We start from the raw sequence: 23,973 nt of genomic DNA on the forward strand, positions 1-23,973 counted from the left end.
TCTCCTGGGTAACCAGTGTCTTTGGCCCAGCTTATAGCAGAGAGAATAGAAAGGGTTAAGCTTTTAAAGGAACAGCAAGACTTTTTATGCTTCTTAGCATTTGCTGGGCCCCAGTGGGCATGGGTGGGGAATGGCACATGAGGGTCAAGGGACCCTCCTGGTTTAAGGAGGACTGGTTTAATCAAGTGTCTGCTGTCTAGGCACCTGGTTCAGATGAGGGTGGGGTCTGATAGAGTTTGGGAGTGAATGGCTTCCCTGAGCAGTATGGGTGTGGGGTCAGTTAAAGAGGTCCGACTCCCACCAGGTCTGTCATTGCATGCCCACAGCCCTGGGCTAGCTTTTGCCTTCCTGCCTCAGTTTCCTGGTGGCTGGGACTGGGTAACTCTTACTGTGTTCCAAGCTGCACTGGCTCCAAGACCATTGGGCGGTCACTGCCATCAGATTCTAGTCCTTGGTGAGCTCTGTGGTGTCTGTGACAAGTTCCATTCTCCCTGGAGGTGGCGGCCGGAGCTATTTTTGGAGCAGCATGTGGTGGGGGAGTTTCCTTTTGGCGGTGTCTGGGGACCAGAGTCTTGGGAAGGGGAAGTCCCGTACAGAGACAGAGCCCTCTGCCTTCAGCCACCCTGGTCCAGAGAGGCCACCCAGCTTGCCGGAGGCCCCAGCATCTCACGTCCACCCTTAGCCTGGAGCTTCTCAGGAGCCACTTGGAGAGGTATGGACCAGGCTTTCCCTGCCTCCTACTGAGGAATTGCTAGCTCCTTCCTGCCACCTGGTTCTGGCAACTTTGCTTTCAGGGGTGTGTCCAGCAAGTGACAGGGAGCCAGGACCGAGAGACCTCCAGGGTCTGGGCCCCAGAATCCCTGACCTAGCTGCACCTCACTCAACCACCTGCATGGGTTCTGCCATCAGCCTGGCAGGACCTTTGCCACCATCCTGGAGTGGGGTGGTCTTGATGGTAGGTTTCACGTTGAGTAATCCCCAGACTTGGCCAGAACGCCTAAAGTTTCTAGAGAAGCAGAAAAAAACTGTTATCTCTCTGGGGTTGGTTTTGGCTGCGGGAAGGAGAGAAAATTAGGGGAGGCCAGAGGCTCAACAGCTTGCTCTGTGTTGAGGCCACCAGGTGGGATTAGGATGCTCTCCTGGGACCCAGGGCAAATATTTTACAAACACAGAAGACCCCAGTCTGCCAGGAGCAGGTCCACTGGTTTCCTCCTTCCACAGTTGGTTAGTAAGTGGTAGCCGTGGTCTGAGACAGGATGTGGCAGGGGAGAAATTTCTGCTGTGAAATCCTTCCCTTCCTTAAACCACAGGCTTTCCCTAGTGGCCCTGGCAATGAGCTGGCCAGGGCAGGGAGGCTTCTACCTCCTGGCCTCATGTATTCCTGTCCTGGGACGGCAGCCATTCACCCCCCCTCTGCCGCCTGCTGGGCCGTGGAGGTGAGTAGTTAGATCTCTGCCCTTGAAATCTCCACGTTGAGGGAGAGGAAGGCACATGATTAGACAGAAACAGCACAGAGGATCAAGTGGAGATAGGAGTGACTGTCGGGGGGTGTCTAGGAAGGCTGCCTGGAGGAGATACCCAGGTTGGGTCCTGAAGGAGGAGAGATGCTTACTGGGAGGCACTTCATATCTGGCAGGGGGACAAGGCCTAGGAGACAGCGGGTTCATTTCCCGGGAGGGCAGAGGTCATTGAGATGGTGGCCCCGCCTGTGGGTCTTAGGCTCCCACGGAGTGAAATCCTCACAGAGTAGGATCCCAGCTTTCCTGGCTCCGTGGTGATCTCTGAGGACCACCCCAGGCAGATGATATGAAAACCCAGTTGGAGAGTTGGATCTGGGTTCATACACAGGCCTGGACATTTAACTGCTGTGTGAGCTTGACCAGTCACTTAACTTCCCTGTGCTTCAGTTTCCTCATCTGTACGGGAGTGTGGGGGGGATTGCAGGCACCATGCAGAGGTGTGCTGAGATGCTGCAGTAGCACTGGCACTGAGGAAGCACTCAGCAGATGTTAGCTTCATCTCCGAGAATGCCGAGACCAGCCCCCACCTTGAGCAGGTCCTGAAGCCAAGAACCTTCCGGGCAGAAACCAAATGCCTCGTTGCTCCTTTAACTGAGAGAGATGTTTACAACTCACATATTTTTTTCTTCCAGAATTGGGTTTTATGGTAGGGAGAAGGAAGTGAAAGATGAGCAGGAGCCTCCTCGGCTTTCCCAAAGGCCCTGGGAAACCCTGAAGTGCCTGGCTCTGCTTGTTTTGAATCACCTGGTGACTTTTATCTGATCTGTGACCACAGGGATTCCAGGCAGGAGGCAGAGGCTTCTTGGGATTTCAGGAGGGTGGGAGTGGCCGCCTCTACCTACCAGTCAGAAATTTATGCAGCCAGCTTCCACTGAGCGCCGACTTTTTGCCAGGCTGAGAGTTAGAGGTGACCACTAGGATCAATTCCCACTCTTCAAGGACAGCAGAGGAGGCAGACATCATGACAAAGGAAGCAGTTTGTGCCCCGAACTTTAAGGAGAAACCCATGTAGATGGGGAAGGGACCTTTGTACCCACCTGCTTGCCCACTCTGTGTCCTGAGATCCCCCAGCCACCCTGGGAGACCAGGCTGCTCCTCCTTCTTGTGGATGAGGACCCTGAGGCTCAAGGAGGGGCCAGGACTTCCCCAAGATCCCACAAAAAGGGCTGAGCCTGAGTAGGGCCCAGAATCCTGGTCTTGATGAGTAAGTGGGACTTTGTGTGTTGGGAGCTCGTAGCTGTGTCTTCCAGGCTGAGACTAGCGCATGGAAAGACCAGACAGGTGCCGTGCTGCTGGGGAGGAGAGGCTCTTCAGTGCAGCTACAGTGTGGGGGCCGGGGGAGAGTTGGGACCAATGCAAGAGGGAGGGCTTGTGCCAACTGGACAGAGCTTGGGATGCCCTGCTTAGGTGTACAGACCTTTTGCTGTGGAGCTCTGAGTGGAGATTGGCGGGTTCAGACTTGCATGTTAGGAAAACCTTTCCATGGTAGGTTGGAGCTCAGGTTGGAGGAGAGCATGGAGGCTGGGAAAGCAGGCAGGAGGTGGCTGCAGTGACTCCACTGAGTAGGGGCAGGGTCAGCACAGGGCAGGAGCCCTGAGGTGAGTAAGGACAAACAAGGGGCGGGGGGACCCAAAAACCTGGAATTATTTTTTGGAGGGTGTTCTCCTTGTAGCTCGCTCGGAATTTGTTCCTCTGGATCAAAGAGTCAGTGTTTTTACCTGTAAGTTTTGAGAAGGTTGTGTCACAATCTGCAGAAGAAACATCCCAAGTTGTAGCAAACTGGTGACTGGTTCTTCCACCATGACCATGCACCTGTCCACACCGCACTGAGTGTTCAGCAGTTTTTGACCAAAAACAGCATGATCCCCCATGTCCCACCCTCCCTTTTCAACTGATCTCACCCCAAGTGACTTTTTTTGTTTCCTCATATGAAAAAAAGTCCTCAAAGGGAAGCATTTTGCTGATGTGGAAGAAGTGAAACAAAAAAAAATGGCAGAAGCACTAAAAGACATCAAAATTAATGAGTTCAGAAACTATTTTGAGCAGTGGAAAAAACATCTCCATAGATGTGTTGTGTCACTTTGAAGTACTTTGAAGGTGACTGAAATAAATATATGCCGGACTCAGTGGTTCAGCCTGTAATCCCAGCACTTTGGGAGACCAAGGCAAGTGGATTGCTTGAGCCCGCAGGTTCGAGATCAGCCTAGATAACTTGGTGAGACCTTGTATCTATGATAAATAAATTAAAAAATTAGCTGGGTGCGGTAGCACACACCTGTAATTTCAGCTACTCAAAAGGCTGAGGTCGAAGGATCACTGGAGGCCAGCAGATTGACACTGGGGTGGCGGTGAATGTGCCATTGCCCTCCAACCTGGGCAACAGCATGAGACTCCAACTCAAAAAAAACAAAAAAAAAAGAATAAATATACAATTTTTTAATGAATACTGGTTTTGGGGGGGTACCCCGTTGTATTTGGAGGAAGAACCAAGGCACTAGATAAAGACCAGGTGTTGGTCCTCAGGATGGGCAAGGCTTCAGGGTGAACCTGGGCTCCTCCTGGTCCCAGGCAGATAGAGGGCTGCCCCTCTTGCGGCAGTGGAGGTGGAGGTGGAGAACCAGGGAAGGGCAGGCGGACCTGCCAGTTTGGGTGAGTGGAGTTTGTAGTGCCCGTGGCTGTTGATGGTTGGGGTCAGGGAGAAAGATGGAGGTGGGGAGTGGGTGAGGACAGCCAAGCTAGGGGGAAAGATGGGGTAGAGGTGCCAGGATGGGAGTTGAGTGGGAAGAGAGGCCCGGTACCCTGTACAGCCATGGGCTATGTGGCCCCCTTGGTGGGGTGGGCGCTACATGGCCCTCCAGGTCCTGCAGACCCACCCTGGGGAGGACCCACTACCCTGAGGAAGGGGGGCAGTTAGGAACCTCTCTATTCCTCCTTCCAGGAGCGGCTCGTGGTCCCAAGTCTCTGCATCTCAGACAAGCCAGACTTCCGTTGGTCGTGGAGCCACAGAATCTGGGCAGGATGTATGGCTTTGTGGGGCAGAGGAGTGTGGGGAGCGTGAGGGGACACAGGACCTGTCCGGAAACCAGACACCATCTGTGGCTTGTCCCCTCCAGCTCGACAGGCCCCCATGACTCTGGCCTGAGATCTGGCTGCTTCCTGTCAAGTGATGAATGGGTAACGTCTGCTTATCCCACGACCAGACAAGAAGGGGGGCTGGAGCAGACCCAGCAACCAGAGCCACAGCTCTGGGCCGGAATCTATTCATTCATTCATTCACTCATGCCCTCTTCCAAGGCTGTATGAACCAAGGCAGACTTGGTTTCAAGTGTCAGTTCTGCCTGTTGCCTGCTATGTGACTGTGGAACCGTTACTTACCCTGTCTGAACTTTACTTCCTCCTCTGTCAGGGTGAACAAGGCATCTATGTGCAGCCCTAGGCACATGCCTGGTGCATACATGGTGCATGCTCTGTGGGTGGTGGCTGTCCGCATGGGTGGGACGTTCCATCCTGCTCTAGCCATGCGCTGAGTTTCTTTCTCTAGTTACTCTGTCTTGCTGTTCTAAGAAACAGGTTTCAGTAGCAACTCTCTCCACTGTGTGGACTCACTTTGGCAGGCCATGTTTCTCCTTGGAGCCTCGGTTTCCTCATCTGCAAAATGGAGATTGTGGTACTACTCAGGTTTCTTGGGAGATGTCAAATCACCCATGGATATTGGCCAATGCTGAGCTGTTCTGGTCTTGACCCTGGTGGCAGCTGGGTGTCATGAGCTGGCGTGTGTCCTTACCAAACCTGGAATCCCCATCTCTGGAGGGATGTGTTGGGCAGTCCCCCAGGCAGTGCTCCCTCTCCAGGCTGGCTGGAGGCCCCAGGTAGCAGCCATCCACCCTAGTTTTCTACTACCAGGAGCCAAGACAAGCAGAAATTGCCCCTGGTGCTGGCCCTGGTGTTGCCAGCGCCATTCACCTGGGGAGGAAAGAAAACTATGTGTGCAAGAGTGTCATGTGAGAAGCCACGGGAAGGGCCTCTTGCTTTTGTAGAAATAAACTTGAAGCTGTCCACTGGGCTGGAGGGACTGAGAGGGGGGCCCTGCTCGGAGGTACTGGGATGGATATGCCACCCAGACCAGGCTGACCTCCAAGGCCACAGTGTAGGCCTCCAGCATTCGCCAGCCCCTGGGGACCCTATAGACCTTTGCCACTTCCACCTCTACCCCCGCCTCAGTGGATAAAATGAGACCGTACCTGCACTCAGAGCCTTGTGGATGACCCCTGACGTGGGCACAGGCACACACAAGTGTGGAAAACAGCTGGCAGGACACACACTGGTACCCCTCAGGGTGGAGCAAGGAGAGATGTAAAATGTAGCCTGTGAACACAGCTGCGTAAGACCCAGCCCACACAGACAGACCCCCCTCTCACTCAGGTTCCCAGACCTGCCCCAAGCTGTGCCCTTGAGCCTTCCTGGTGCCTTGGGCCATCTTCCACTGGCAGGTTCCAGTGGAAACTCCACCAGCCTCCACGAGGTGTGGCATTTGGCAGGAGGCAAAGAAGGACATCCCCCCAAGAGGAAGTTTCTAGAACTTGGGAGACAAGGGCCAGGTGACAGTCTTGTTCTGAAAAATCACTTGGAACCTTAACACTCAGACCGGGGAGACAGCCAGTCCCTCCAGGGAGTGCCTGGACTAAACCCAAGCCCCTATGTCTCTCTGGGATCATGCCCCCTTAGTAAGAGCCCTGTCCAAGGCCAGGGCAGGGAGGAGCACGTCAGGGCCTTGCAAAGGTAGCTGCAGCTCACACACATGACGGCAATGTTTGCTCCAAAGCAGTCTCGAAGTGACCACGTGCTGCAGGACATAGAGCAGTGGTCCATGGCAGCCCAGCTCCGTTACTGCCAGCTATGTGACCCAGCCCTTCCCGTGCAACAGCCCGTTGGCTGTTGGCATCACTTGCACAGAGAGGGTTAGCCCAAGTGATGCCAACAGCCAAAGCCTCAGAGGCCCTTCCCGTGTGCCAGACTGTCCTCTAAGGGGTTGGTGCCTGTTACCTCAGTCAATCCCTAGTGACCCTAAGAGGAAGATCTTACTAACCCCCATTTTCCAGATGAGGAAACTGATATACTGTGTGGTGGTATGAAACGGGGCCATGATCTGAACTCAGGCAGTCCAGCTCCCAGCAGCCTCACTCCACCCCAGGCTCCTCCTGGCCCAGTCCCTGGGTGCCTGGGTGACACACACTACGTGGCAGCTTATTGTTGTCACCAAAGCCAGGACCCAGGCTGGGAAGCCATGCAGTGCATCCACACCGCCTTGGAAATGCAGGGCCCAAAGAAAGGCCCTCTTTGAGGTGGTGTTCAATGTGGCCTGCGGCTCTGGGTCTTGCATTCCATGGATTCTTGGCCCCTGACTAGGGCTTGGCAGCTACTGCCTCATTGTTCTGCAGCTTGGCAGGAGCTGGGGATCCCAGGACAGGCTGCTCCTGCGCTACCCGGAGGTGCCCGCACACATGTGCTGAGGTCCTGTTCCTGCTCCCTACGTGTCGTCCCTTCAGATCCCCTTTGTGTGCACTGACCCTCCTGGGAAGCAGTTCCTGGCAGGAATTTCCAGAGTCAGGGGCCTGGGTTTCTTTCAGGGAGTGGGCAATCAGAATACAGATTCCCTGAAATCCAACACCCCTGGAGAGCCCCAACAGGCAGCAGATTCCTTAGGACAAAGGGAAGCTATGGAGTCATGAGGTCTGGGTTTGAGTCCCCCCATGCAGCTTATTAACTGAAAGGCATTGAACCTTCCCTCTCTGATCCTCAGTTTCCCCATCTGTAAAATGGGTCTACCAAAAGCCCTGAGGATGAATGGGAAAGACTGGCGCACAGAAAGCACTCAGAGAACCTTCATTCCCTTCCTCCTCTCCTCTCCTCCACCCTCCTGCACCCATCACTGCTTGCTTCCCTTCCTCCCTGCTTCCTTCCCCTTTGTGGTGGCCTTCTCTGGCATTTGGTGGGCAAGGACTTGCGGAGTACTCCTTGGCTGCCGCTTTCCCAGAACAAGAGAGCCCCTCCTGCTCCAGAAGCATGGTGAAGCAGGTTCCATTAGGTTCTGGATAGAGCAGCTCCCAGTGACAGTCATTTACCAAAGCCCTAAGTGGTTGGCAGCAAAGGTCGGTAGACAAGGATGCTGTGTCAGCTTGGCACTGTCAGGAGGGCTGAGTCTCTGGGGGCTCCCGCCTGGTGGTACCTCTTGCTGGGCCTGAGATCACCCCTATGCATCAGCACAGTTCCTGTTTTTGAGTGGAGAAAGGACTGGTTCTGTGTGGTGCCTGCTGGAAAGAAAGGTTACATGTGGCTGTGTAAGAACCTGTTAGCAGTTTTGGACAGATGTCCTTATAGGTTGGAGTCCTAGCTCCACTCCCTGTGATCCATGAGACCTGGACAAATCTCTTAACTTCCTTGGGCCTCAATTTCCTTATCTGTAAAATGGAACCATACCTTCTCTCAGGGGCTTGTTGATAAAATGAGATGGGCTGATAGAGATGCAATGCCGTGGGCGAGCCCCTACGTCCTCAGGCACGGCAGCTGTTAGCTATTCTTGTCATTATTATTCTGTTCCTTCTGCTATGGCCTGAGCCCCCTGTACCTCTCCTGGAGCCCTGTGGGAGCTCTTGAGGGCATGTAGCCTGCTGCCTCTGGCCGCAGCTGTTGGTGGGCATTGCTGTTGCCACTTGGGAAGAGGCAGAATAACATTCCCAAACACCTGCTGGGCTCCTGCCCAATGGGATTGCCCAGCTTGTGATGAGCAGGGTCAGGACTCGATCCCAGGCTGCAGGCCCCCAATCCCTTGGGTCTGGAGCTCGCTTGAGGTGGGGCGAGGGGAAGGGGCATCCAGAGATGGACGCTGCCTTAGTTTCTAGTCTGTGGGAAACCGGGGCAGGTGTGCAGGTGGGAGGTGAGCCAGGGCATATGTGGGCCACACGGGGTGGCCTGTGGGCTGAGCCTGGTGCCTTCTGAGATAGAGATGGAATCTTCTCGCTGAAGGCAGTTCTCCAACCTTACCCTGGAGGTCTCCCTAAGGGAATAGGACGGTGTACATGTCACCCTGAGGGGTCTGGGGGTGCAGCCTGAAGCAGCTGCAGAGCCTGCAGGAGTCTCCGGTTTTATCTTCAAATTCATGCGCATTTTACATTCTGCTCCCTCTCATATTCTGCTGGAGAAACAGAGATGCCTGAGGATGGTGCTCCGTGTTTATCTGTTTATCCTGCGGCTTTTCGTACAGGACCCTCCACTGTGTCACCCTGGGGGGTGTGTGCTCCCGTGCAGGTGGTAGAGACAGCGAGGGTGCCCTGTCCCATCTGCATTTCAGGGCTTGGCAAGGAGGGCACCAGGCACTGGGAGACCCAGCGGGGTGGCTAGGGACAGGGCAGGGCGAGACATGGAGAGGGGGAGGGTGGACGCTCCAGTGGTGGCCCTCCACACGACACTGATTCAAGACAGTGCTCTGTGTGCACGGAGCAGAGCCAGCTGCCTGTTTACCTGTGCCCTAGGATGAGCCACATCAGGTGGGTCTGTGGGGAAGGTGGTTGAGTTTGGCACTCCATGGGTAGGAGCCTGCATGGGCCATGCTGGGCAGGACTCTCAGCAGCGAAGGCCCTGCTACCGAGTTGCATACTTCCCAATCTCTACCTCTACTCCCCTGTGGCCTAAATTTCTGCCGTCTCCTTTGTGTGCCAGAGAGCAGTTTTACCCCACAGCCAGTGGGAGGATGGGGTGGGGAGGAGAGCAGGGGCTGCCCTGAGGACTCAAGGGAAAAAGGGTGCTGGGAGCCAGCAAACAAGTTCTAGGGAGGCAGGGAGGCTCAGGGTGCCTTCGGGGGCTCAGCTGGGGAGGTCAGGCTCAGATTTAGGGGTTAGTGGGCAATCTTTGACATGCCAGAGGTCATCCTAGACATCCCTGGAGCCTGGGAAGTCTGGTCTATAACCACTAATTGGGAGGAAGTGATTTGCAGTCTGAGACACTGTGGCCAAATCTCCAGGGCACTGGCTGTGATAGCCCCAGTGGGCATAGATTCCTTTCCTGCTGCCCAGAACCCCCCGGTGTTAATGGGGGCATGGGTCTGCCTGGGAGGGGCACGCAGCAGGACCCTCCATTTGGGATTTGGCTGGTGGGGATGGCTGGGGCCAGATGCCCAGGTGAAAGACAGCAAGAGGTGGGGTCTGTTTAGGCAGTCATGATGTCTTAGGTTGGGTCTTACAGAAGCCCCATGAGGGGAGGATGCATGGGCCAGGTGTTTATTGAGGCAGTGTCCCTGGGGCATCTCTGAGGGAGTGGGGAGGCAGATCTGGGAATGGAGAAAGATAAGCTGAGGGTGTCATCTCAGAATCCACTGGCCTCACCGGGGACTCTGGAGTGTGAGAGACACCTCAGCGTGCCCCGACCTGAGGCAGAGGGCCAGCCAGCTTTCATGCTCACTCCTCAGATGTTGAGCAAGAGCCACTGTGGGGTGGGGGAGCGCATCCATTCCCAGGAACTTCTGGCTCTCCAGGGGTGCAGTGAATCTTTTCTAGTAGCCTGGGCCAGTCCTCAAGGGTTCTGTCTAGGGTGTGGTCACACAAGAGGTGCCCTGGGGGTGTCCAGGTTGGGTCTGGTAGAAGAAGTAGCAGCTAGGTTCAGGGGACCACACCCTCTGGCTTGATGTCAGCTCCTGTGTGTGCCCCGTGGGAGAACAGGGCTGGCCCTGGTACCTGGGAGTCGCTGCAGAAATGCTTGCGGGTGAGTGAAGTGAAAGTCTTCCTCCCAAGGAGGAGAGCTTTCCCCTTGCATCAGGAAGGACCAGGGTGGTTAGGAGCTGGCTCTCCCCTCGGGCCACACCCTATCCCAGGGGCGCTTGTCTGATGGGGGAGGCCAGAGGCTGTCTCTGACACCAGGAGCAAAAGCAATGCTGGGGGAGATACTCAGATGGCCTTTAGCTCAGGACTGGGCACATTGAGGGTGCTTTATCAGGGACAGCTGCTTTGGTTGCCTTGGCTACCTGTGACCAGCATTCTTGACTCTCCTGGGGCAGCCCAAGCCCCAGGAGTTGAGGACTGCTCCTTTGTGCAGAGGGCTCTGCTCCTGCCCAAAGGTCTGTGCGGGACAGTGAGCAGGACCCCAGTCCCCGGCAGCCCTGGCCATCCCCATGTCACACGTATGGTGCCCCAAGGCCCAGCAAGGACAGGAGTGTGGGGTCCTTCCTGCAGCAGCTGCCAGCAGCCTGACTTGGGTCTCTCTCTCCCGATCACCTGGGTGCCCAATCTGGGTATTATGGTGGGCGATGATGGAGAATGGGGTACAGATCTGTTCCCCAAGAGGCAGGCAGTACTGTGGAAAACACAAGGCTTTGGCCTTAGGCCTCTGGCACACATGAGGCTGAAAGTGGCACCTTCTTTCCTGGCCCAGGAACTTCCAATAGAGTTTCCCTGTTGGGCGCCTCAGTTTCTCCCCCTTTCCTTTTCTAGTCAGGAAAGCATAATGGAGGGAACGTGTCATGTCAGGTGTCAGGTCCTAGCCCTGCTACTTCTGAGCTGGGTGGCCGTGGGCAAGTTACTGAACTCTGTGCCTCTGCTCACATGCCTATAAAATGGGGTGCATGACAGCACCTCCTCCTTCCAAAACCATCTCAAGGAGAGAGTGAACGGGCCCCCATTTTCTGTTGCAGCACGTGCCCCTGTGAGGCTGGCATGCAGGATGGCAGGACAATCCAGCCACATGCCCCATGGAGGGAGCCCGAACAACCTCTGCCATACCCCGGGGCCTGTGCACCCTTCTGACCCACAGGTAAGCCTTTTTCCTTTGTCTGCAATACACTGAGGGGTCTCCAAGCAATACAGGTCCCTGAGGCTCCTTCGTCAGAGCTCCTCCCACTAGAAGATGCCCCTCAACACCCCAAAAAGATCATCTTCAGAAGAGAATGCTTCCGGTAATGGGAAGCTCACTACCTAATCTACTGAGCTCTTCATTTAATTCAACAATGCTCAGAGAAGTCTCCTCTGTGCCAGACTTGGCTGAGACCTGGTACACTCATCCTGCCATGGGAGTTTTCCTGTGAATGGCACAGATTTATCTCAGAGGAATCAGTGTGGAGCCCCTGAGGACAGTGAGGGGCTCAGGAAAGGGCCGGGTGTATTGGGAGTCAGAAATTTCTTCCTTATACTGAGCCAGTGCCTGCCTCCCTTTTTTGGTCTTAACTGTGTCCTGGCCCCTTCAGCCTCTTGTCCTAGAACCAGCCAAGCTTTGAAGAACACTGCTATCCTTACACCCTGTCCCACACTCTCTGCAGATGTCTTTGGGAGCTGGGCAGCCTTCCACAGGTGGCTCTGGATTTCTGAGCTGCCTTGCGTACACCATGCTGGGCACATGCTACTCCAGCCTGGAATGCCCTCCTCGACTCCTTCTAAGCCTCAGTCCAAATATTGCTGCTTCTGGGGAGATGTGCCTACTACCCCGTTCCCCATTCTGGGCTGTCTCATATCTTTGCACTTGCACCTGAGTGGTGGCTATGATCACATCTAGTCAGGGGACCGGTCCCTTCCTAGACAAAATTCCTCTGGAGTGGGACTATGGCGGTGGCACCATCCCCTGCCATGGGGGCCCCTGGATGCTTGCTGAGTTAATGAACTGCAGATGTGTGTGCCCACCCAGTGTGTGGCTGTGTGTGAGACAGATCCAGGCCTGCCCTCAGGGAGCATACAGCCTCACAAGAGAGAAAGAAAAGAACCCAAGCAGAAGAAACTTGAGGACTAGGGAGCCCTTGAAGGCCTGGAGGGGACAGAGGGCTTGTCTGGGCAGGCTGGCTGGGGCTAGATCTTTTTGAGCACACTGGAATGTTGAAAAGTTCTTGTCTAGGGTTGGCTTTTTTGTCCCAAGACTGTGAGACTTAAATCAGGGGGAGACTCAGATAGCCACCTTCCTGAGCTGTGGATGACTTGTCACAGCATCTTACTGCCTAGTGCCTGTTGGATGACTTCTAGTTGGCTGATGTTTGGCCTCACGGGCAGAGTTGCCATGTACAATTGTACAGGTTAAGCATTGCATAAAGGTGCCTGGCCAAGGAGGCAGGTGAGTCTGAAATCCTTCTCCTGCGCTTGTTCTCTGACAAAGCCATGCTCCCAGCTGCAGGACTGTCAGCCCAAGGGAAGGGGCGCCACTGCAGATTCACCGAGGCAACATATGAGCTAGTGGACAATGCATGTGTGTCTGTGTGCATGTGGGCTTGGGTGTGTATGTGCACACACACTGGTATGCAGAGGGTCCATGGCATCTATGCTATTTGTACTCACGTGGGGGCCCATTTCCTAGATAGAATTTTGGGAGGCAGATCCCAGAAAGCTGGGAAGGGAAGCCCCAGGACACTGTGAGTCCGGAGCCCACCAGGACATGGCACTGGTGGCAGCAGGGCCTCCTCGGGTAATGTAGCAATTTGTCATATTAAGTCATTCACTAACAATTGAATCCCCCTTGATTAATCTCCCAGAATTAGCTAGTTGCATTTCGAGCAATTAGGGTTAATTACAGCCTCATTTGGCAGAGGAGAGGGCCCCGTAATTATTTCACGAACAAGGCGAGGAGGCGGTGGGCTGCAGCGGCAGTATTCGCTGTGTCTTGTCGCACATGGCGGAGAGGGTAATGACATAGTTAAGTGTAATTAGATACGATTACTTGGAGCTGAGCTGCTCTGGGCAGCGACTGGCGGACAAAGATGCCCCCAGTCCCACCAGCATCTGGCCGAGTTTGCAGAGCTGGTACACAGCTGAGGTGGGGTGGGAGTTGGGGACATGCTTGCTCCTTGTCTCAGGAAACCATGGGATCTAAACACCTGTGGGAGACATTTCGGAATTCAGAAAACCTTGAGCTGCAGGCAGAGAACTTTTCCTTTATGGCAGGAGATACCGCTGCTTCCCCGAAACCATCCTTAGAAGAAGAAGCCAGACTTTGAAGTGGGCCAGGCTGGGTCTCATCCCCAGCTCCATCTCTCACTAGTCAGGTGACATCCCTGAGCCTCAGTTTCCTCATCTGTAAAATGGGCTAAAACAGTACCGCCCTCATGAGGCAGCAGTGAAGACTAAGTGAGGTAATATGCTTTAAACATCCAGTGTAGCATCTACTATCATGAGTATTGAGGAAATGGGATGTCGTGGATCTTGGATTTTAAAAATCGTTTTTGTTTTCACAGCTAAAGCCCTCAGCACTGGATAGTACCCCCAGTGTAGAAAGAAATAAACTACAAACACTTGAACTGGTTTATGTTAACCCTCTCTGCCCAAGGCTAGTGGTTTGTTCTTTTCAGGAAACTTTCTAGCTCTGAGTGCTGTCACACATGAAAATGTATTTGCTGAGCCCAGCAGTATCATACATTAGATCCACATATACTTAGGAAGACTGAGCATGGTTGCTTTTATTGAGATTTTTTATGAATGAATAAAGGGAGTTGAGAAAAGCAGCTTAAAATGCCCCATGCTTTATGGTTTTACCAACTTGCTACAGAGCCTTTTCATCGGAATGAAACATAAGGCTCACCTGACTCACAAAGAGATGAACATCCTTTTCCAAGAAGGAGAAAGGTGTTCTTGCCAGAGGAGGCCCCAGCGAACATATCTTTCATCTAGGAAGTCTTTGCAAACTTGCACGGACTGTGCTGAGTTCAGTGACATTTGGACACAGTCCTGAGAGAAGAGTGGGCATAACTCTGCAGTGGGGCAGCTGTGCCCAGGTGTGCACTTGTAGAGGCCAGAGTCTTTATGAACATCTCCCCAAAGAAGGCAGGCTAACTGGATAAGTTTAATAACCAAATATTAATGACCATTAAAACTCAGGAAGTGTCTGTTTGCCTTCTGCCTTGGTAGTGCCTGGACTCGGGGGGGCTCACAGTCTGCTGGGGAGCCCTACATGTAAATAGATAAAAACAATGTAGAGGGGTAGAAGCCCCCGGAGAGATGGACAGAAGCCAAGAGAGCCCAGAGAATGGGGCAGCTGGTTCTGCCCAAAGGACAATCAGGAGTTGGGGCAGGACAGGGAGAGAAGGGAGTCCCAGGAGAGGGAAAAGCCCAGTGTAGGTTAGACCTGAAGGTGCATGGCCAGTTGGGTTGGTAGATGTCTAAAGACCTGTGCATAGGTAAGCAGAGAGTGGGTGGTGTTTAGGGGAAGCTCTCAAATCTGTGTTGTATCATGTGAAATGGAATCTCTAGCAAATGAGGAGCCCATTGTGAGTTTTGAGGGGAAAATATAAGGTGAGGAGGCCCATGCCACATCAGATAAGATGGTGCCTTGGCATCAAAGGGGGGCTGCAGTTTTGGAGCTGGACACGTGGAGGGAGAGGTCCAGAGACTTCCAGGGGAACCAAGTACACTTGGTAATTGAAGGGCCTGAAGGTATGAAGGACTGAAGGGATGAGGGAGAGACTGGAGGGATGAGGGAAAGACTGAAGGGATGGAGAGAATGAAGGGATGAGGGAGAGACTGAAAGGATGAGGGCAAGATTGAAGGAATGAGGGAGAGGCTGAAAGGACAAGGAAGAGAGTGAAGGGATGAGGGAGAGACTGGAGCTATGAAGGGGAGACTGAAGGAATGGGGCAGACTGAAGGGATGAGGGAAAGAATGGAGGGATGAGGGAGAGACTGGAGGGACAAGGGGGAGACTGAAGGGCTGAGGGAGAAACTGGAGGGATGAGGGAGAGATTGAAGGGACAGAGGGGAGGCTGAAGGAATAAGACGGAGACTGAAGACGTGAGGGACAAAGGAGAGACATAAAGCATGAGAGAGAATGAAGGCGTGAAGGGAAGAATGAAGGGGGTGACTGAAGACAGGAGGAAGAGACTAGAGGGATGAGAGAGACTGGAGGGAAAAGACAGAATGGAGGGACGAGGGTAAGACTAAAGGGATGGGGAAGAGAGTGGAGGGATGAGGGAAAGACTGAAGGGATGGGGAGAATGAAGGGGTGAGGGGGAGACTGGAGGCATGAGAGAGTGAAGTGATGAGGGAAGAATGGAGGAGTGAGAGAGACTGCAGGGATGAGGGAGAGACTGGAGGGGTGAGAGAGAAACTGGAGGGATGAGAGAGAATATGGGGTGAGGAAAAGACTGAAGGTATAAGGGAGAGAATGGAGGGATGAGGGAGAGGCTGAAGGAAGGAGAGAGAGAATGGAGGGAGAACCTGAAGGCATGAGGAGAGGGGCATTCAAGGTATATGCAGACTTTGGCTTGGTGGGTGACTCTCTTTCTCCTTCTGCCCTTCAAGCCTGTGCTGGCTAGTCGTTGAAGCTGGGAGAACCTCCATGACTGAGGTGATTTTAGGTTTTGTCACTAGGTGTCTTCCATGCACTGGGCGGATGCTTACGGATCCTGTGGGCCAATGGCCCACAGAGCTTGTAGACTCCCAGTTGAGCCCCTGATGGTGGTGGTTGGAGAGACAGTGTGATGACTGACACTCACCTCATTTAGTCCTCCTGCCATCTCAGAGAAATGGGTGTTTTCAGGGAAGTAAGCTGAGGTAAATAACGTGTCATCTTGCTGTCACAGGGCAGAGTCAGGATTCCTGGCAGGCCCTTGGGGCCCCTTGGTTCCTCTTCGTGCTGCTAGGACTTTGAGAGGGAAAATTGGCTTTTGCTTTAAAGTTAGCCGGATTGTGAGGAGCTGAGGAGGGCTGGCCTCGTCAGGAGTCTGACAATGTGGACTCTTTGTAAATTGTGCCCTTTTGTGCCATGCGGATTCAGAACATATCGCTATATACACATACACTGAATCATGAGAAGTTCCTACACACGGTGTCAGATGTCTTTAAAGGTGAACTTCGTTTATAAGAAATGTCATCCTGATGAAGTGTGCTTTTTAAAATCATAGAAACGGTTGCCTTAAAATTAATGATGCATTGCAAATATCAGGGAAAAAGGACCCATCCAGTGTAAAGATGATTAAAATTCAGGTCAGAAGTCTGACTTAGTCAGGCTAAATTTTTTAATGAGATTTCAGAAAATTAATTGGGCGAATGCATTTTTATTCTTTTAACATGTAATTTTATGCTCCTGTTTTTTTTTTTAAAGGATTTGTGGATGACTGAGGCTTATTGTGGTTCAAATATTTTAAACTCGAATTAGCGTGGGGTGAGGGGGTGTTTGTGGCCTAATTTGATGTGACTTGGTGAAGAGAGCCTTGGTTTCTCAAGCTCTCTGGGTGGGGTATCTCCTAGGTATACCCTGCCTGTTCCTGAGAAAGCTGGCGGTATCCCTTGGAAGGGTGGGACTGGGGACAGAGGCAACTCGGGGAGCTCAGCCGTCTCATCGGCTCCTGTTTGCCATGTTCCTTCTGCTGCCCTGCGTCCTTGTTCCCAGAGGCTTCTTCAGCCTCCTCCTCCTTCAGATCAGTCTGTCCTTTGGGCCCACTGCAACTGGCAGCAGAGTGTGGAACCAATGCCTCAGGGGTGGCATCCTATTTCCCTGGCCCCTTGACCTATCTCCTTTGCCCCTGGGGGAGAGCTGAGGGACTCCACACCCCAGGGAAGGGGCCTAGCACGTTTACTTGGCAAACAGTCCTGGGCGACAAGGTCACAAGGCCACATCCCTTACCCACTGGCAGGTGCACACCAGCCCCACTGCCCCACTGCCATCCTTAACATTACTGCCAACCCTTGGTCACAGACCCTCCGTGCAGTGGGGATAGTGATGGTGATTGCCACAGCGCTGAGAAACCCCTGAACTTATTCACTGCTTGGGTCATCCCCAGCCCCCTGGGAAGCAGGTGCCATCATGAACCCTATGCGGCAGAGGAAGCGATACAGCTGTACTGGTAATTAACACTTCACATCGGGTAGCCCGTGTGCCAGGCCCTTGTCTAAGGCTTCCATTCGTTACTTTCTTTCATCTCCCAGCAGCCATCCAAAGGGGGTACTGTTATGATCTCAGCTATGTTGATGAGAAACCGAGGTCCAGAAGGGCTTGTCCCTGGCCACGGCCAGGAAAGAGCAGAGATGAGATTTGAACCCAAGCCTCCAGGCCCCGTGTTGTTATCTCAACAAACTGATCCAGAGAAGTGGATGCCCCTCTGCCAGCCTATATGTGCCTCAGAGGGTATTTCTTTTCCTCAGGAGTCAGTATGGAGTCTTAGAGATAGGAAACAATAGAGGAACCATTTTTTGAAAGGCCATCAGTCAGTGATTACTGTCAGGGCCACCATCGTGTGGACTGATCTGGGGCTAGGACTAGCCCCATGTCTTCCCCGCAGTTGGGAACCCCACAGGATACTCAACACTATCATCATCTCCTGGAATCCTCAGAGAATTCCTGAGGAAGGTGTTTTTGTCCTATGCATGGATGAACGCCCTGGAGTCCCTTGGCTGCAGGGACAAGAGTAGAACTGGCCCAGAAGGAAGTGGAGGTGGTCATAGCAGCCTGGTCTTGGGGGAGAGGAAGGCAGTTCACCTTTTCCTCTCTGTCCAGAGTCTCCAGGTACATCAGGGTCAAGACTCTGCTGGCTCAGGCCGCTGCCCCCAGAACCCTGTGTCCCGATGTGCCCCACACCTGAGCAGAGGCCACCCCAGGGGCAGGGCCTTATCACAACCCTTTGAGGGCAGCGATGGCCCCAGAGCCTGCTGGGCTGTGCCCTCCCACATGGTGCTGCTGCCCATGGAGGTTGCCCTGCCAGAGGAGCTCATTCCTCTAATTAGGTCGAATGGGTTGTGACAGGAAATGCAAATCTGGGTCATCCATATGCAGATGAGCAGCTGGAGTCTCAGGGATGCTGGGATGTCACCCACATCCTTCGGGAACTGGGCAGTGTAGCCTCCCAAGCTGAGCAGAGGGTGTTGGGGACTCTGGCCAACCTTCCACTTCTCACTTCCAGGTGAGAAGAAGCCTGGTGCTTCCAAAGTAAAGATCCTTGAAGGTCACTTCCTCCAAACTTCACTGTACCAAAGAGGAAACTGAGGCCTGAGAATTGAGGGACTCTACTCTGTGTCACCTGGCAATGCAGCTGACTTTGTATCCCACAAGGAAGTCAAGCCTCAATTTCCTGGTCTATAAAATGAGAAAATAACTCTTGCTTGACAAGACTCTTAGAATATTTAAGTCACAAAATCTATCTAAGCAACTAGTAACTGATCTACAGTAGATGCCTAATACACATGCATGGTTATTTTTAAGAGCATGTGTGATTCTTCCAAATGCTGAGAAAGCCACCTTACCTCTTTCCGAGGGCTTGATTCATTTCCATTCCTAGAAGTGACAACAGCTGAGTCACAGAGTCCCACTGTGTGCAAGGCTGTGTTGAGTGCTTTCCATTGTGTCATTCTACAAGCATGCTCCAACACTGGCTTTGGGCAAGTCAGAGCCTTGCACCAGGGACTGAGACAGGCCCCCTTATGCCTGTAGTTGGAGCATGGGGCAGGGCTCACATGGATGACAGAATCGCAGCTGGAGCAGGAAGTGGTGGGCTGGTTGACCATGGGGTCTCAGAGAAGCAGAGGAGGAATCTGAACTGAGAGGCCATCAGTATGGACACCATCATCCCCAGTCGCAGGGTCAGGTCCCAGCTCTGTCATCCCTTCAGGTTTTTCTCTTAGCCTCAGGCTCCTGAGATGAGAAGGGCAGCAAGGCCTGCTCACAGGGTCATCCTGAGACTCCAGCAGGCAGCATGTTGGAAACTCTGCACAGGGCCTGGGACGCCATGAGCTCTCAGTCCTGCCTTTGCATCTTACGTAGGTGCTCAGTGTACAGGTAGGCTGATCACTGCTAGAAGGAACTTATCCAACAGACATACGTTGGTCCATGGTGGCCAAAATCATCACTTTCGCGCATGCCTGTAGTTCCAGCTACTCGGAAGGCTGAGGTGGAAGGATCGCCGGAGCCCATCAGGTCGAGGCTGCGGTGGCCGGGAGTGGCCTCTGCACTCTAGTCTGGGTGACAGAGTGAGACTCCAACTCAAAAAAAAAAAAAATCATCACTTTCCTCCGTCAGCCAATCCGGGGCCCAGGTAGGACCACCATGGGAGGAAATCAGACCCCCAAGTCAAGGTTGGCCCAATGCTTGCCTTGCTGAGGGCTGCTGAGCTTGGAATTTCTTCCCTGGCTCCTGGCTGTAGGGGGTTCCATAGAGTTTCCTTGCAATGGAACTAGGGTGCAGCAGCTTAGCAGGAAGCTGGTAAGACATAGAAAGTGTGGGAACTGGGACAGAGAATGGCCACTTGGAACCTCTGAGGCCCTAGTCACTTGTTCTGCCTAGGCCTGTCAGTAACAAGATGATGGGCCCTGAAACCCCCTGTGTGCTGCACCTGGCAAGAAATAATGTACATAACCACCTTAGGAGATCAGTGTACTTCTGTCAGCTCTGTTTACAGATGAGGAAACTGAGGCACAGAGCAGCTTGTATAACTGCCCAAGGTCACCAAGCCAGTGAGCAGCTGAACTGGGACTGGAACCCAGCCCGCTTGGCCCAGAATGACACTCTGAGCCTGCATTTGACCGCTGGTCACCTGGCAGTTCCCAAAGCTCCTTCCAGGGCTGGCTGATTGGTCTAAACATTTGCATTCCAGGGAAAGTTCCAGTGCAGCCCAGTGCCTGGATCTTCTGCCCTCTTGGACAGTCTGGCCCAAATCTGGAAGAGGCATTTTCACTTCATTTTCTCCCCACTTTTCCAATGAGTTTTTATTTTTCATGAAGTCATGATTCAGGGTCCCAGGCTGGGGATCATCACATAACCAGCTTTCCCTTTGCCACCCCAGAAGAAGGAGGAGGATAGAGGACAGGTGGGTGGAGCCAGCTCAGATCTTCCTGGAAAACATGCCTCGGCTGGGCCATCATCCCAGGCTGAAATACAGCAAATCCTGCCCACAGGTGCTGGTCTGGTTTTGGCTGGGGAAGCAGCTGTCCACAGGGACCGGCCTGCAGTTCTTGACTGTGATCTTGACACCTTCTGCCATGGCGGGGGTTCCTAAAGATGCCTGATGTAGCACACAGCTCAGCAGGACCCTCCGCAAAGACCCACTTCACATTAGAAAGTTCAGCTGCCTGTTCCTGGCTCAGTGGGACCCTGAGCATTTCTAGCCCCACCCTACCCCCACAGCTGAACTCAGAAGCATCCCTGTGCATCTAGAGACAACCAGACCCAGTCCTGCCTCATGTCACCATCCAGCCAGGGAGATGGTCCCCGTGTCAGTGACACCCCAACCCACAGTGGCAAGTGGTGATTGTAGAGGGAGGGTGGGCAGGGCTCTGTACAGAACTATCAAGAGCTGCATGGAGCCAGGTGAGGTGGCAGGGCTGGCCCCTCTGGGCCTCAGTTTCCTCACCAGGCAAAAGGAGATATAAAGGGCCCATTTCACTAGGCCAATGTGGGGCAGATCTTCTCTCCTTCCAGGGCCTGGCATTGATGTCCTCCTGCCTCTTGTCTATGTGTGATGGGCTGCTGTCTGCTGCCACCTCACCTCACTGCTCCTTCCAAGGGAAGATCCTGCTGCTCAGTCGCAGGCTTCAATGCCGGCTGTGCAAAGACCTGAGGCTGTCCCTTCATGTCACCATGAGGAGGACAGCTTATCTAGAGAGTGAACTCAGGACATAAGGCTGCACATTTAGCTTGACTTTCCCATCTCTGAGTCGGGGAACAGTTACTCCAGGATGGGAACTTGCCACTTTGCAGAGGCATCATGCTTGGTGGCTGTGGCTAGTGAGACCTGAGCTGCACGCTAATGCAGCCTCCCAGAGCAGGCTACCTGGCAACATGGCGACCTTGTAAGTCACTTCACATCTCCAGTGGAGGTGTTTGTTTTGCACGCTCTGCCTGCTGCCCTGACCTGGCATAAAGCTTTCAGACATGAACAGGGCTGCAGGCTCCAGCCCCGTGGAGCCAGTCTCCCAGGACAGGACTCAGATGGAGACAGGCAGACAGATGAGTCGTCAGCTCACAAAGGTGGTGATGAGGACAGTGCACAGCTCAGTTTCTCACCTGAGCAAGGGTCAGTGTGGGGAGCACATGGGATGCAGTGCAGAAAGTAAGGGTGCATGGGAGACTCTGATGGTAGGGTTGGAAGCAAGTCCCTCCACTTTAGAGGGTGCTGTTGGGGTTGCTGGGGTTCTAGGGCTTCCCCAGCCACTGAGGGCCAGGCTTCCACTCCAGCCTCCAGTCCAGGTCACCAACACCCTCTGTCCCCCACCCTCCAGAGGCACCTCAGCACCCTGTCATTTCGCTGCTCACTGGCGGACTTCCAGATCGAGAAGAAGATAGGCCGAGGACAGTTCAGCGAGGTGTACAAGGCCACCTGCCTGCTGGACAGGAAGACGGTGGCTCTGAAGAAGGTGCAGGTGAGCCAGCGAGCCTGGGGAGCCGCCTCTGCATCTGGATGTGGTGGCCCAGGCCAGTCCTTCCTTGCCTCCTCTGTGAACAAGGGAAATTAGCATTCAACTCTCTGGACTGTGGAGAGAATCAGGTAGACTCCTGTGATACTGTGAGCCATGGAGGAAAAGAAAAACAAGCATGCATTGAGCACTTGCTGTATACTAGGTTGTGCTAGGAGCACACAGAGCCTTGGAAACAGCCCTATGGGTTGGGGATTGTCATCCCATCTTTCAGATGAGGAAGAAGTCAGAGACCTACTGTCTCTCGGGCCCAGGGTGAGTTAAAGGGGAGCTGAGGCTTAGGCTGTCCACTCACCTGGTGCCTTTGCTCACTCCATGGTTCTGGCTCAAGGTGTCCTTCCTGTCTTCTGTGTTTTTCCTAAATGGGGAAAGGGTGTCAGGCGGCAAGATCAGGCCAGGACACTCATCCATGACAGCCCTGGGCTGTCTGCATGCCGCTTTGCTGAAGGAAATGGCTCTAAATCCTCTGGCAAAGCTTCCCAAGCCCTCAATTTTGCTCACTTATCTCACGAGCCTGAGAGCCTGGGCAGAGGAGGGGGTGGGGGGAGAGCGGGGCTGGGAGCCGGGGATGGGGAGAACCACACATGTGGCTTCAGCGCACTGGAGGAAGGGTGGGCTCCTTGGCCTGGAAAAGGCCCTCTGCTCTTGATCTTCCAGCGAGGGCTCTTTGTCTGGGTTCCTTCGAGCCATGCTGGGTATGCGGTGGGGCCTCTGCGTGTCAGCCTTTTGTCTGTACCTGTAGCCTCAGTGCTGGGGGGATCCACCCTGGGCGAGCACTGAAGGGGCTGGGGTGTGAGGGGCTCAGTGCTGGGTGCTGGACCCACATCTTAACCCCCATGGTGATGCTGTGGTGTCAGGCTACTGGCCCCATTGACAGAGGTGAGGACTTGGGCTCTAGGCACGTGTCCTGGCCTGCTGCTTACCAGCGTGTGGCCTCAGCAAGTCTCTGTGTTGCTCTGGGCCTCAGTCTCCTCCTCTGTAAGTCAAAAACAGTAACTCCTACCTCGTGGGAATGGCCTGAGGATTTGGGTGAAGCCTTGACAGCGCTTGGCTCCTGGTGGGTACTCAGTAGAGATCCCTCGGCCAGGAGGTGGACAGCCAAGACTTGATCCCAGGCCCTCGTGGCTCCCCATAGGGGTGCTGGGTACTGAATTTTTTTTTGAGTCAGGGTCTCACTCTGTAGCCCAGGCTCGAGTGCAGTGGTACCATCACAGCTACAGCCTCAACCTCCTGGGCTCAAGTAACCCTCCCACCTCAGCCTCCCAAAGTGCGGGGTTACAGGCATGAGCCACTCTGCCCACCCCTGGCCACTAGATGCTTCATCTTAATGTTCCTCCTCTCTTTTTCCTCCTACTCAAGATCTTTGAGATGATGGATGCCAAAGCAAGGCAGGACTGCGTCAAGGAGATCGGCCTCCTTAAGGTGAGCACCCTGGGTCGAGAGCAAGCCTTGCCGCCTCGGTGGCCCAGGACCCAGCTGGGCCACGCCATGTCCATTGTAGCCCACGGGTGCCAGGGACCCACAGCCCTTGCTAAGTTAAGGAACGATGCCTTTGAGGGGCTGTGGCTCGCTTGTTTTCTCATGGTTGGACAGGAGTGTCCCTGCCTCAGCTCTCAGCCCAGCCCCTGGGGTTTTCACCCACGCTGTCATCCTTGCCCCGTGTCACTCCTGCTGCGAATGGCAGTACCCGCCACAGAAGTCCTTCTCTCGTGGGCACCCCCATCCATGGCACCCAGTAGCCTGCAGACCGCTTGGCGGGGAGAAGTCGAGTACAGGTGTCATGCAGACTACAGCCTGCCTGACTTCGTCTCTGGCTCTGGCTCCCTCTCTCTCTCTCCTCCTCATCCCTCCTTCCTCTCTGCCTTCTTTTCCTTGACTTTCCATTGTACAGCACACATACATCTGACTATTCGGCCACAGGTCTGGTTTTTCTTTCTTCTCCCCCACTCCTCTTCTCCCGCCAGGAGAGGCCCCTGGTGGGGGCTCAGCATGGCCTGCTTGGGGCACTGGGAGAACAGACAGTGGAGCCTGGGCCCAGCTTGGCTGGGTGCTGCAGGGCCCCGTGTCGTCATCCCATCGGGCTCTGCCAGGCCTCGCACA

The 23,973-nt window shown here is 54.0% G+C and overlaps 1 protein-coding gene across 1 annotated transcript in view; it reads left to right on the forward strand.

Moving 5' to 3' along the window:
• Window positions 1–688: 688 nt before the first annotated feature.
• NEK6 (NIMA related kinase 6) overlaps window positions 689–23,973 on the forward strand; it is a 55,440-nt gene continuing 32,155 nt past the window's right edge. Inside the window, exons 1-4 of the mRNA XM_008055088.2 lie at window positions 689–712; window positions 11,200–11,318; window positions 21,679–21,819; window positions 23,233–23,295. Of these exons, the coding sequence (XP_008053279.1) occupies window positions 11,229–11,318; window positions 21,679–21,819; window positions 23,233–23,295 (294 nt within the window). The 5' untranslated portion in view covers window positions 689–712; window positions 11,200–11,228. The remainder of the gene's footprint in view (window positions 713–11,199; window positions 11,319–21,678; window positions 21,820–23,232; window positions 23,296–23,973) is intronic.

The sequence above is a fragment of the Carlito syrichta genome, unplaced genomic scaffold, assembly GCF_000164805.1.
Source record: "Carlito syrichta isolate Samal-C Ts95f unplaced genomic scaffold, Tarsius_syrichta-2.0.1 Scaffold301655, whole genome shotgun sequence".
Lineage (NCBI taxonomy): Eukaryota > Metazoa > Chordata > Mammalia > Primates > Tarsiidae > Carlito > Carlito syrichta.